The sequence below is a fragment of the Thunnus maccoyii genome, chromosome 22, assembly GCF_910596095.1.
Source record: "Thunnus maccoyii chromosome 22, fThuMac1.1, whole genome shotgun sequence".
Classification (NCBI taxonomy): Eukaryota; Metazoa; Chordata; class Actinopteri; order Scombriformes; family Scombridae; genus Thunnus; species Thunnus maccoyii.
The window spans coordinates 6063774-6078280 of NC_056554.1; the positions used below are offsets into that span (position 1 = coordinate 6063774).

Here is a 14507-nt window from a genome sequence, read left to right on the forward strand (position 1 = left end):
AAAAGCTCCAAAAGTAGAGTTGCTGTCCAATTTGACACCATGTTTGTTAAATCACACAAAGATATTTTAACTACCCCTATTGCTCATTTAATTAACTTGTCTTTTAAACACAGCTCCTTCCCTGATGACTGGAAATGTGTCACACCTATTTTTAAATCTGGAGTCCACCTTGAAGCCAGTAACTACAGACCAATAAGTATACTGCCAGTACTCTCAAAGGTTGCTGATAAAGTTGTCATTGAACAACTGACAACATTTCTTAATACAAGCAGCTTTGGTCTACATTGTATGCAATTTGGCTTTAGAACAAGTCATTCCACCAAAACTGCTACCTTGCACTTAATAGCGCAAATTAAATCAAGACTTGATAAAGTAGGAGTAGTTGGTGCTGTATTTTTAGATCTGCGTAAAGCATTCAACACAGTCAATCATGATGTTTTAATATAGAAACTCTCTAAATTTAACTTCTCATCTAGAGCACTGTCCCGTAACATGAAGTGCACAATGGGTGTTCCACAAGGGACAGTGTTAGGTCCCCTATTATTTAGCCCAGAGGTTCTCAACTGGTCTCACTCTGGGACCCATATTTTCCCATGGTCATTAAGTCGTGACCCACTTTTATAGAATTCAAACTGAGCAAATTTATTTTTTCAAAAATATCCTTCGAAAAAACACATGTATGTCATCTTTTTTTTTAAACATATATTTACATGCACAAAGTGCACTTCAGAGCACATTATTAAGAGGAGGACCATGACAACTGCCAGTACACTAAAATAAATATCAAAACTACACAAAATAAATAAGGCCACAAAATAAGATATTATGGCAAAAATCATAATCACAATTAATTTGGTCAATATTGAGATCACGAATATTTAACACAATTACTTTTTGACTCTCATTTTGCCGATTGCCAGTGCCAATATATGAACATATTTTTTTCCACCTGGCTGAGTAGACTATTACACATGCAATCATAGATTGTACTAATGATCAAGAAAGACAGTATATGAGGGAAGAAATTGGGAAGACTGGATTCAGGAGCTCAGCATTAAAAAAATTAAAACCTGCCAAGTGGGTGGAGCAGTAGTTTTCTTTGAGTTTATTAGACAGGATTAATGTGTAGGATTTAATCTTTGGTCCACAGTCTGAAGCAGAAGGGGGCGGTAATGCACCTCATATGCTGGTTGCCAACCGCTGATATAAACCAAAAAGAAGAAGAAAAAGTTTTTTCAGAGTGGTACATCCTGTCAGCCGAGGGGTTTCCTATGCAGCCGAACATGGCAGCACCTCCACGGACAATTACATCCCCGCGGTCCCGGTGCTTCCTCCGCAGGCTCCACTTCACTCAGCTGCCCGTCAGACCCGCTGCTTCTTCCCACTTTAACCTTAATAACAAACCGGGGCTCGGTGCCCCGGTTGGATCCAAATGGAGAGCCGGGGCTAGCTGGGAGGCTATTTTTACAAAATTTTCACAGAAAAATAACTGGATTTAAAAAAAAACCCAGAAACCTACTTTTCAATGCCCAAAATAACAGTGTACAAATTCCCAGATTTTCAAAAAAAAGAAAAAACATTAAGGGCCGTGAATATACTGTATATCTCCAAAACCCAGATACAGGAAAGTACCTTTTTTTTCCAAGTAATTCTCTGACAGTTAATTCTCTGTGGATTTAGAAGCCAATCTCAAGGAAATTGTCCGGGGACCATCATCTGAGACCGTCCAGCCAGGCAGCTCTGTGACCTTCAACTGCACAGTACAAACTGGAACCTGTGATGGAGAGCGCAGAGTTTACTGGTTCAGACACGGATCTCGCCAAGGAATCCTTCGCACCCACATGGATCAGTCTAAACACATCTCCACAGCACAGTCTCCATCACAGAGCTGTGTCTATCATTTTCAGAAAACGAACCTGAGCTCCTCTGATGCTGGAACTTACTACTGTGCTGTGGCCTCCTGTGGGGAGATACTGTTTGGAAGTGGAAGCGAGCTGCTCATCAAAGACGATGTTGAAGACCCAGTGGCACAGATTAGAATCTTAGTCTGGCTGTCCATCATTAGAACTGGGATCCTCCTGCTCTTTCTAACTTTGTGTCTCTTGGCTTATATCAGTAAGAGTTGGTGAAGTCCTTAATGTAGAGAATACAGACCAAAAGTAGATGCACACATTTTTTATTTGGCTGTTACAATTTTGAATAAAAGTAACTTTGACAAAGCTCTTTCATCATTTGTCTCTTCATACAATGTCATTATTTTTGTCAGTGTCACTTGAATTTACAATGAATTTAATCTCTACAAAAGAAAAGCAACTACACAAACAAAACAACATTTTAAACAATTATATAAAACACTTGAAATTTACGGTCAAAAATATTGAAAACAACTTTTCAACCCAGTTGCACTGAATATTATTATTCATTAGTCAATTTATTTAATTCTCCATATAACTTCTTTTTTGTAATGATATCCAGGTCAAAACCAGTAAATTTGAGAACGCCTTCAGTCAACAAAAAACACATAATTTCAACACTGAAATTACTTGAGATTGTGTTAAGATGATTTCATTCTACCAATAACATTAATTTGATATTGAAAACATTAATAAAAAATAAGGGAGGCTGATGGTGGTGGTGATGTGCTTTTTTTTTTTTTTATCTCCTTCTTAGTTAGTTTAGTTTAGTTAGTTTCTTTTTTGTTTTAGATGCTCTCACCTCTTTCTTCCTGTCAAAAACTAGATGAGTAAAGCAGTGAGAGTACCTCAGGAACATGCTCACTTTGTTCAATCAACCTATAAACTTGAGTTCAGATCTTGCTAACCACAGTGCTACATACCAAGGTGTGTGCGGTGACTCAGAGATGCACAAAAGCACACTGTGTTGTAGAACATCAATGAATTTAGGCTTCTTAAGATAGAGGTTGATGGCTGAGAGGTTGGCAAAAATAGTTTCCTATGATCTACTGAAAGTCTTGGGGTGGAGGTGGAGCTACATAGGTTTTTGGCACCAAAATGAGGACATCCTGCTTGAAACGACAGTACTACACATGAAAACAAAGAGAGTGAAAGGTCCTATAGAGAGGTGTGAGTGCACTTCTTTTAAATTTGGCAAAGAAGAGTACAGTGATAGTGGAAATTAGCAAGTTGTAAGGCAAGATGTAAGTTTCGCCACTCATCACTTCAAAGAAACCTTCTGACAGAAGTCATTGCAAGGCAAGCTTTCAAAGTATTTGATCAAATGTAAATGAAATCATTTTGACAGAAGTGTTTGTGTTTCAGGAGAACTCACATTACCCTGATAAACAGTTGTCTTTGTACACAGAATCAAAGTACAGATGAAACATGTTCGCTCTACTGCTTTACAGTGGAGTACACACATTCACTCCAGGTGTTGTCCTGCTGTCTTCTTGATCTTTTGGCCTTGTGATCCCTTATAGCAGCATAATGAAGGTTTTCTGCATCTTGACCTAACTGTTAACAAAATATATGGTTAATTACTATAATATAACATATAGCACATGCATGTGTAAGGACCTGTCATGGTGAAACAAACTAATTCATGCGCTCAAATAAATAATTTGTGTGCACTAATTAACAGAACATAACATTAAACAATCAATTAAAACTACTAACAACCAAAACTGACCAACAGCTGCAACAAAGGCCAACAGGAAAATAAAAATAAAGATGTTGCTGTGCTGTTAAAAATTCTTAATTGTTCAATAGAACATGGTGCTTACCTCTGCATTAGGAGTAGACGTCGCTGAAAATGTTGAGTCTGGTTGTGACAAACAAAATAAAAAGTCAGTTTTATTCAAATGAAATGTGTCCTCAGTACTTCATTAATATTACAAGTACCTGTACATTGGCAGTTTCTCTTCATTATGCACACTGTGAGAGCCAGTAAAACAACCAGGACTGTGGTGAATGCCAAAGCTCCGCTCAAGAAATGCACCAAGGGAAGAAGGTCCACCTCATCTGTAGACATTACAGAGCTTTTAGCTTTTTTCTCATGTATATCATAATGGTCTTGAGCTTTTCAAGTCTACCTTAAAACAGAACTGACATGCCCATATAGTATGCACAATAAAAGGGTTGTAAATAGTCCACCTCTCCATACAGGCCACAAAAAGATTTCAGTGTAAGTTATGGGGGCCAAATCCACAGTTCTTTGACCTGTGTAAAAATTCATTCTTAAGTTCAGGTGAAGCTAATATGAGGCGCTCAGCAGTCTGAGTTCGTCAAAACAAGTGTTTAACTTCCATATGCAATACTCACATGTCAGTGTAAAGAGTTGTTGCTCCTCAACCCGTTTATCTTCCAGCGTTAGTCTTTTTTTGTGATTGTATCACCACAAAAAGCATTCCTTGCTTAGCTGTGGTGAAGGGATACTTCTTGGCAGTCAAATGTATATTTGTTGCCAGTGATAAACCTGTATTGAACTGCCAAGATGAAGATACCAACTTGATTTGGTTTAAATTTTAAATGTTAAAGCCTCATATTAACTGCAGCTGAATTTTGGAAAGCATATTTTTCACAACAAAAACTGTTGAATTATTCTCCATCTCTTACAGTGGTGTTGCTTTAGGAAGCAGTTGCTTCATGGTTGGTAAAGACAGAAGGAATGATTATAGCAACCATTCATTCTTACTGGCATGTGAGTATTGTATTAAGATAGAAAATCTGGACCTATTCTTTAAGGAGTTCTCTCTATTTAACAAATGAGACGACCTCTGCTTGATTGTTACTTACACTCAAAGTCCAGCTTGGTCTTATTTCCAAATAGTATCTGTCCACATGAGGCGACAGCACAGTAGTAGGTCCCAGCATGAGAAAGATTCAGACTCTTCATTGGCAAGTTGTAGACACAGGTGTGTGTTTGTGTGTTGTTGTTCCTCTCACACTGATCATTCCTGCCTCCATGTGTGTAAATGATTCCTGGATGAGATTCTTCAGAGTTTTTGAACCAGTAAACACTGTGTTCTCCATCATCACAGGTCCCAGTGTGTACTGTACAGTTCAGAGTCACTGGCTGGATGCTCTCAGATGCCGACTGATGGACCAAAGCTTGGATGTTCAAACCTGAACCCTTTACATTGAGAGCAGTGCCCTCTACAAATTCAAAGTCATATAAATTGCTACTGACGCAGTAGTAAGTAGCTGAGTCTGAAATGCGCAAACCTGAGATCATCAAGTGATGGGTATTGTTTTCAGTATCCAATGAGAAACGTGGATTGTCCTTGAATTCATCATGAAAAGTGTTAACTTTGTTATGCCTGTAGAACGTAGTCACCAGCTTTGGTTTCTGTGCCGGAGTTTGCTTGTACCAGTAAAGCATCATTGCAACATTATCTCGACAAAAGCATTGCAAAGTCACACGTTCCCCAACATTAGCTGATTCAAAACGTATAGATGGTTGTTTTAAAGATGTCATATGAGCTGAGGAGAAAGTGAAGAGACAAAGGAAATGCACAAGTCATTTAATGCCAGTATGTTGTAGTGAACTGTATTGCAAAATGCATAAAAACATGTTACAATCATATGGTTACACATTAAAGCAAAAAGGCAAATCACAACTTACCTGAATTCACCACAAACAGACATGTGAAAAACAAAGCAAAGTATGGAGGCGTCATCGTGCTTCAAATGCTGTGATGAATGAATTGAATCTCTGTACGTTCTCTGCTCTTCAGAGAGATGACTGTGTTTGATTGGCCAATCAGAGGTCCTAATTTGGAAAGAGTGCTCAGTGCCCCTTGCCCTGATAATTTTGGTCCTTGAGAAGAGCTTTATCAGCAACAACATGACTCTTCAGCCTCTAATTAGATTTACAAAGAATCACTGATAAAGAAATGACTTGTGTAGTTTATACATAACATCATACAGTGAAGTCAGTGAACAAGGCGAATCAGGATTTACAGCTTGCAGAAATATGTTGACTGACTGACCGGCTGGTGGGCAACACAAGCTAGTTGTAACTGCTTAGCATTGATGTTAAATGACTACCTGACAAGCATATCGGGGATAATTTTCAAGATAATATTAATGGTTTTCTTCCAAAGTCGGATGAGAATTTTGAGCAATTTCCTTAATGGTTATTCAGCCACATTAAAAATCAATAGTTGGTTAATCATTAACAATTTATGAAATACAGTGTACATTTTTCCGCAATAAAATCATTTTAAACCACTGTTGTGGCCTATAATCACTGCAAAATCAGTAGTGAATTAGGAATTTGAAGAACAGGGTCGGTAAACACCAAGTTTCTTGAATTATAAATGAAATAAACAATGTTTTCATTTAAAATGCGAAGTGCCCATCTGTCTGTCACTATAAGTATGTCGCAGGACTTCCAGGCTTCATTAGAGGACATAGATTAAATAAGACCAGATCTGTTGGACACATCAAACAAAAACAAATATAACCCATTTTTCCTTTATCAAAAGGGCCTTCAACAGTAAACAGTCTGTAAAAATATTGAATGAATATAAAACAGCTTATCCACAACTGACTTCAGTCTTAATGGTTTTATATATAATAATTTGGGGATTTTTATACTGTGTGGGGTCCTTACAGGCGGTCAGAAAACACACCTGTAACTCCATCTTATTCAACAGTAAGAGGCACCACGGAGTGGTGCAACTGGGTACTGCAACAAATCTTCAGTATCTTTTCTGACAGTTACACTGCACGTCTGTAGTCTTCTGCATTGTTGGTGAATATATTCTTAATTTCTATTAATTTATTAATGGAAATTAACCAATAACCAATTAATCGCTGACATCACTGTTCAAAATAGTCCAAGATACCAAGAAAGTAAACTTAAGTGTCATACATTTCGGTAACAAATAAAAGACTTCAAGGTCACATTCAACATCTTAACTCTGCTGACCACTATAAGAACTCCATCTTCAAGCTATGTTACACACCAGGGTTAACTGTATATGTACACATGACTCAGTCAAATGAAAAACAACTACTAAGATTAAAAAAATACACAAAAATAAATTTGTCCAATTTGTGATCAATAACAGAACTGTCAACAGTACATAAAGCCACATGATGTTCAACCCAAACTGTTTTGACCTAATGATTAGAAAACCCTGCAAAGAGACCATGCTGATTTGTTGACAGATGACTGTTGATGTAACACTTGAGTGTTTTTTCTGTGTGAACTCTCTGAAGGTGCTGCTCTATATCCTACCACTTACTGAACCTGGAGACAATATAATAGCTGAGTTGTTCCACACTTTATAATACATACTAGGAACTAAAACAATAAGTGTTAGGTGTTGTCATGGTCAATTAGAGAAAGCTTCACTCTGAGGAGAACTTTAGTTAACATAAGATGATACTCTACTCTCACTTTTAAAATGTTAATCATTCGGTCCTTTTGTGTTGCAGCATGTTATCTGCATTTGAAACATGACCCTCATTTCAGCCAGTTGCCTTTCAAAATGGCTTTTTACTCTTGCCATTTGTCTCAGCTTGTATACGCTGTGGTTTAGAGACCACAGGCCAGTCTTCCTGTGTTCAAGCGAGGGGTTATGTTTCCACCAGTGGAAACGTCTTCACAGTAGTTCACGCCTTAGTCACAAGAGTCAAAACAAGAGTGAAATGCAGAGAGCTGGCTAGTTTGATGCTACCTGCACTTATGTTTCTGGTCAGAAGAATCTATTAATAGGTCAGAGGGGATTTTTTAGCATGCTTTGTGTACTGTGTCTGTATCTAATACTGCACATCACAGCTTCCTTTAACAGGGGGTAGTTTGCCATAGACTAGTTTGTGTTGTACATTTTGCCTTTTCTGTTTCATGTATTTTGTGAGGCTTACAGCTTCTAGCGGAAATGACAGAGAGAAGCCGTGCTCTCTTTTTTCCCTCTGCAATGCAAAATGCTGAATATTATTCTTTTAGTTATTTGTGGATGAGCATTGTGACGTTGTAACTAACTAATGTTAATCATGCATCACCACAAACTTTTTTCCTGCTGTCATAATCATTAGCTTTTATTTTGTTTTGCCTACTGCTGCATATTAAAGGGCCAGAATGACTTCTGATAATCCATATAACTCGCTGACCTTTTTATTGGAACAACTTTATACCAAAGAAATAGTCCCTATGAAAAGTGCTCACAGTGAGGTCCATGGATTATTCTGAGTGACAACAACACTGTTTTTGATGTTGAGGTTTTCAAAATTCATTGTTCAAAGGTAATTTAGTTTCATTCTGTCTTCCACTGACTTTTGACTTTTGTAGTGACAGTCACTGAGTCGTATTAGCAGCCTTGGACTTGAAACATGCTCCATGCAAGTACATGAATGCAAAGTTTTGAACTACACAAGATTGATTTCATGCTTGCTTCTTGTTGTTGCGTTCTGGAGTAACAAAATGCTTGCATAAGCTGCAGTTTGAGTGTTGCAGCTAGAGTCGCTATAGCATGAAACAACAAGAGAAAGCAGACCTCTCCCACTCAAAACAATCTGTGAGCTATTCAAACTTAGCACATCACATTTTCTGTGCTTTTTCTTTCTTCAGTGTTTGTTTGTTTACTACTGTGGTCATGGAAATGCTCTGATTAGCTTTAACCAGCCTATATGGCCTCCTTGACAACTGAGATGGATCACCTCCTGCATCTAGAGTATGTTCACCAGGGTTGCATGTTTGTGGCGGCTGGGCCTGGCAATTTGTTTATATACCTGTGTGGAGAATGTTTGTGGCCTTAATGCAGCAGGCACTGGATTCATGCAAGACCCAAGTGCTGATAACCGAACCAGGCCTGCAATTAACAGTTATTTCATTATTTCAGGCTCTCTTTAGTCTTCATTCTCTCTGATTTGTCCGCCTTCTCCAGATGAAACTTCTTGATTCTGTTGTCAGTACCTGATGTCAGAATAAACTACAGAGTCTCCACTGTATTTCACTCTAGCTTGCCTGGAGGAGAGGCTTCTGGGTGCCGAACACACAGATGCATATATAACTGCTTGACTAGCCTGTTAGAAACAAAATTTCCAAAAATGAAGACTCAGAAAGATGTCGTGCAAATCAAACAGAAAAGTTATATGAAGCTAACATATTTCTCTGTTAGTGCTCTTACCTGATTGCCTTCAGAAGATCCATCATTAGCCTCTAAAGAAACAAAGATAACTACTGTCAATTCCAGTTACAGCCGAATGTAACACAATGTGGATCTGATTCCGCTGCAGATATACAGCTGATCAGTACAATCTCGTCTGAAATACCTGTGGGATCTTTCCTCCGACATTTCAGCATCAAAAAGGTTCCTGGTCCAAACTGAACATCATTTAAATTCATCACTCCACAGTAGTATGTGCCAACATCTTCCCACTTTGTTGCAGATATGCTCAGATTACTGCTGATGCTGTTAAATTTAAATGAATAATGGTGACGAAATTCATCAGCAAAGACATTACAATAGTAGTGAGAATCAAATGCTGTCACAAGCTGCAGTCTCTTCTCTGTAGTCAGTTTGTACCACACTCTTTTTTTCATTTCACTCTTTATGTGACATTCAATAGTAGCTGAGTCTCCGAGCTTCACTGTCTGGAAAGAAACAGGCTGAGAGATTTCACTTAACTGCACCACACCTGAAATAAACAGAATATCATCAGCTCTGTGTGTGAAGACTCTCATGAAAAGATTCCACAAGTGGATTTTTGTTACTTACACAAAGAGCAGAGCAGGAAAACATTTAAAGAGTACATCATCATCTTGTCAGCTTCAGCCTACTGAAGGAACAGCAGACTTACCAGATTTATCAACACTTGTCCTACATTCCGCCACATCTGTCAGGTCTGATTGGCTCCTCATCCTCACCTTGCAGAGCGTGATTGGCAGCTGAGACAGCAAGCTTTGACGTCATAAGCCAACAAGAGTTTTTCAGTTTGTAGTCTCTTTCTGACCCAGAACAGACCAGTTTTTCTCTAGTCTGAATCAAATGTCACTTCCTCACAGACCCTTTCTGTGAACAATGTGAGGCCCCTTTAACAGGAAACAACTGAGCAGCTTAAATTAGAAGAGGTGTAAATCACCATGTTTGCTACAAGTACTGATAAATCTGTTGTTTCTGTAATGACAATGATAAAAGTTTAGTTTTAATAAACAATGTCATCATTGTCATCAGGCAGTATGTCATCTCCACTGTGAATTACACTGTGAATTTATTTTCAGCACCAGAAACAAAGATGTAAGTTTATTGCAGTCTGTTGGCACAGAGATAATGTAAATCATTGCACTTCATGTTTTGTCTCTTGTTTAAAGAGTTTATTGGTAAGATAAAACTTTACATTGAACACAAATGAAGTAAAATCATATTTACAAAACTGCTGTTTTAGGGAAAGCAAAATGACCCTTTTAAAGTCTAAACATAGACACAGATAAAACATGTCCAGCTCTACTGCTTTACACTAAAGAACACACATTCACTCCAGGTGTCATTCGTCTGGCTTCTTGATCTGTTGATCTTGATCTCCATCAAAGCAATGTAATGGAGGTTATCTCCATCTTGGTAACCCTGGACATGAGAAACAGTATATCACAATGTGGTACACAACCATTTATGCACACAAAAAAGTGTTGTGCAACAGCTGTATATTTGAATAGTAATTCAATAGTCTAAAAGAGAATACCTTTACATTTCTTTTTGAGGCTGCTGAAATTCCTGTATGAAAATCTAAAAAAACAGAATTTAAACCTTCTTAATATTGTGTCATGTTCAGTGAATACACATTAAAGATAAAAACAGCACCAGTTACCTGCACAAGGAGAGCGGTTTCTCTTGTTCATCACACACATTAAGAGTGCCAGTAAAAACATTCAGGATGGTGGTGAACGCTGCAACCCCACGCCTGAAATTCACCGAGACAAGACAGTCCACCTCATCTGTAGGGAGCCAGACGTCAAGATACATTACAGCTTTGAGCTTTTTTTCTTAAGTTTGATTAGAAGATAACCATCACAAATCTCTGGTTAGAAAGTTACTTACAGCCAAATTCCAACGTGGTCCCGTCTCCAAACAGTATCTGTCCACATGAGGCGACAGCACAGTAGTAGGTCCCAGCATAAGAAAGATTCACACTCTTCATTGGAAGGTGTAGAATGAGTAATGCAAACCTTCTTGCGTGGTAGTAATTAGCTGAGTCTGAAATGCGTAAATCTGAGATCATTAAGTGATTTTTAACACTTTCAGCATCCACTGCTTATACCAGTAAAGTCTTGTTGTAGCATCAGGTTAATAGAAACATTGTAAAGTCAAACTTTCACCAACATTTGCTGATACAAAACTACTTTCTTGATGAGATGAGGAAGATGTCTCATCAGTTGCTTGAGCTGATGTGAAATAAAAGACAGAGAAAAATAAATAATTCATTTTAAGTGATAGAATTCAGCATAATCAGCACATAAAGAAATATTTGAAACATTTGTACAAGCTCTTGTTACAAAACACCACTCACCCATTTTTCCCATTTTTGCTATTCTCAATACTCACAAGGTAATCTTTCAAGTCTAACAATTACAACAAAGTACAAACAGTTTAGATGAATGAAATGGCCTCACAGTGATTCTCAATAGCACCACTAGCTGATGTAGCTGTAATGTTATACAGGAAATGATTAATCATAACCTCAAAAGCAGATCATTTGAACCTACACTATCTCAAAGCGAGGACTATTTTTATGCATAACTGTATAAATAAAATAAAATAATTCCATCCAAGTCTGACTAAAGCTTAAACTAAAGAAAAGTAGTCTGTAGAAGTCTAAATAAGTCACTTTCCACCACTGAACATTTGGCTGTTTATTAATTCAGACACTTTCATACTGTGAGGAAACACACCACTCTGTCTGTCTGTCTCTAATCAATCAACATTTTTTTTGTAACTTGTTTTTATCAGTTGCTGAAAATAGTAAAATGATCATTGATATAAGCTGCTTAAATATAATCACCTGATTGCAAGGACTGTATGATGATAAGTTTATTTTTAAAAAGACAAAAAGTGGGGTCGCAAAAGCATTACTTTGCTTCCCCTAATTGAATAATGGGGATGAATTCGCTCCACTTGCTCCATTTCACAAGCACGGATGGTAATGACGACTCCAAGATGGAGGCCAGAAGAAGGAGAGGAGTATGAAGTGCAGAAGATGATGGCCTGGGAAGACATTTATGCTTTAAACTTTAATGCTAACTAACTTTATATTTAGACTAATAAATACAGTTCACATCAACATGCGAGTCGTAACTACTGCTAGGAGAATCAAATTTCTCTGAAACCTCCAATAAAATATAAAGTACACATAACACATATGGATGCCTCATATCACTCATAGTTCACATTCAAGATATAATTCATTTCAACACAGATTTAAAATTTATAGTGCTCTATTGACCATCCACATATATTTTTAACACTTACACACGCAAATCTGCCATCATATAACCACCGTAAGTGGTCAGATGCTCTGAACACAAACATAAACATTGTCTCAAGGTCAAATTGTTCCATAATTACATTTATTTCATCATTGCTGACAAAATGTTCATCGAAATGCACAGTGCACATAATCATGTTAAAACCCATTCAGGATAAACAAATACCACTTTTTCCCCTCATGTTCTTCATATCCAAACAGTAACTTGTTATACAGCATAAATGAATCTGGCCTTCTAAATGTTCTTGTATAATCACAGAAAGAATATGATTTTAGAATCAAAGATATATGTTTTATTAAAAGAAAGCAATGTAACAGCAGAGACATCCTGTAGATGTTCTTTAAACCACACTGACAAGCAACAAAAAGAGTAGAGAGTCCTGAATGGGCTAATTATTACTGAACTCTACCAAAATGCAGAAAATCTTATCTTTTGACTACAGATCATGAAAGCAAATATTTATCTCAAGACCTTTATCTAAGACTACAATACATGATTATCAAGATTCTAAGAAACTTTCCTCACAAGTTCTACATCTTTACACTGGAGTACACACATTCATTCTTGGTGTTGTTCCTCACTCTTCTTGATCTGTTTGCCACATTAGCATTTAAAGCAGCATAATGGAGGTTGTCTGCGTCTTGGTTACCCTGCTAACAAAATATATAAAAGTAAATCACACTGTGATTAAAACAATGTCCACAACACAATTAATTGCTGTGATATAAAAAGGTGGTTAAATGGCAGTATAATACTTCAAAACTGCATTCACCTCTGCACCTGCTGTGGACGGAGCTGCAAATCCATGTTGAGGCTCTGATCATGAAACAAAAAATACTCTTTTATTCAAAAGCCAAATTCAATTAATACAAGTTGTCATAAACAAGTGGTATCATTTGCCTGTACCTGACTGGCAGCTGTTTCTCTTGTTCATCTTGTACACTGAGAAAGCCAATAAAACACTGAGGATGGTGGTGAACGCCAAAGCTCCACTCAAGAAATATACCAAGACAAGAGAGTCCACCTCATCTACAGAAAGTCAGACACCAGGAACAGAGCTTTCAACATGTTTTCAGTTTTCATCCCAAGCTTAATGAGGGAGTAAGACTGTATCAAATGGGACAATGTCTCCTAAAAAGTTACTTACACTCAATGTCCAACGTTGTCCCATTTCCAAATAGTATCTGTCCACATGAGGCGACAGCACAGTAGTACGTCCCATTATGTGAAAGATCCAGACTCTTCATTGGCAAGTTGTAGACACAGGTGTGTGTTTGTGTGTTGCTGTTCCTCTTACACTGATCATTCCTGCCTCCATGTGTGTAAATGATTCCTGGATGAGATTCTTCAGAGTTTTTGAACCAGTAAACACTGTGTTCTCCGTCATCACAGGTCCCAGTGTGTACTGTACAGTTCAGAGTCACAGAGACTCCTGGCTGGATGCTCTCAGATGCCGACTGATGGACCGAAGCTTCAATGTTCAAACCTGAACCCTTTACATTGACAATAATGCTCTCTAAAAATTCATACGAGTATGAATAGCTACTTATGCAGTAGTAAGTAGCTGAGTCTGAGATGTGCAAATCTGTGATCTTCAAGTGATTTTTCTTGTTTTCATTATCCAGTGTGAAACGTGGATTGTTCTTCAATTCATTATGAAAAGTGCCATTACTTTCGTAGTTGTAGAAGGTGGAGATGAGCCTTGGTTTCTGCCCCAGAATTTGCTTATACCAGTAAAGCCTTGAAACAACACCTTCATAGAAACATTGCAAAGTCACCTCATCACCAACATTAGCTGATATAAAACCACTGTCTTGACGAACAGATGAGGAGAATTTCACATCAGTCATCTGAGCTGAAGTGAAAAAACAGATAAAAAACGTATAGTTAATTAAATGTGATAGAATTCAGCATAATCAGTAAATATTTGAAAACGAACCACTAACAGATAAAAGTTGGAATCACAAACACGCAACTCACCCATTTCCACCAAGAACAGACATGTGAGATAGAAAGCAAACACTTGAGATGTCATCGTGTTCAACTTGCCGTGTGAAATG

The 14507-nt window shown here is 37.6% G+C and overlaps 2 protein-coding genes across 2 annotated transcripts; both read right to left on the minus strand.

Moving 5' to 3' along the window:
- Positions 1 to 3350: 3350 nt before the first annotated feature.
- Positions 3351 to 5801, minus strand: LOC121890041 (immunoglobulin kappa light chain-like). Its single transcript, XM_042402297.1, has 5 exons — positions 5581 to 5801; positions 4752 to 5438; positions 3858 to 3977; positions 3740 to 3777; positions 3351 to 3470 (listed from the first exon to the last, which is right to left on the minus strand). Exons 1-5 carry the CDS (start codon positions 5633 to 5635, stop codon positions 3351 to 3353), a joined length of 1020 nt encoding a protein of 339 aa, XP_042258231.1. The 5' UTR covers positions 5636 to 5801.
- Positions 5802 to 10411: 4610 nt separating this feature from the next.
- Positions 10412 to 14482, minus strand: LOC121890048. The gene is made up of 5 exons (XM_042402304.1): positions 14428 to 14482; positions 13595 to 14302; positions 13354 to 13476; positions 10895 to 10899; positions 10412 to 10531 (listed from the first exon to the last, which is right to left on the minus strand). The coding sequence occupies exons 1-5, from the start codon at positions 14480 to 14482 to the stop codon at positions 10412 to 10414; spliced, it is 1011 nt and encodes a 336-aa protein (XP_042258238.1).
- Between the last annotated feature and the right edge of the window lie 25 nt (positions 14483 to 14507).

What these genes read in the sequence shown, in the direction of transcription:
- LOC121890041 (XM_042402297.1), bottom strand. Translation starts at nt 5,635, where the DNA reads ATGACGCCTCCATACTTTGCTTTGTTTTTCACATGTCTGTTTGTGGTG. An exon ending in TCTGTTTGTGGTGAATTCAG is followed by an intron (nt 5,439 to 5,580) that starts GTAAGTTGTGAT and finishes CTTTCTCCTCAG; the next exon opens with CTCATATGACATCTTTAAAA. An exon ending in GACCAAGCTGGACTTTGAGT is followed by an intron (nt 3,978 to 4,751) that starts GTAAGTAACAAT and finishes TAATGTCTACAG; the next exon opens with ATGAGGTGGACCTTCTTCCC.
- LOC121890048 (XM_042402304.1), bottom strand. Translation starts at nt 14,482, where the DNA reads ATGACATCTCAAGTGTTTGCTTTCTATCTCACATGTCTGTTCTTGGTG. An exon ending in TCTGTTCTTGGTGGAAATGG is followed by an intron (nt 14,303 to 14,427) that starts GTGAGTTGCGTG and finishes TTTTCACTTCAG; the next exon opens with CTCAGATGACTGATGTGAAA. An exon ending in GACAACGTTGGACATTGAGT is followed by an intron (nt 13,477 to 13,594) that starts GTAAGTAACTTT and finishes GACTTTCTGTAG; the next exon opens with ATGAGGTGGACTCTCTTGTC.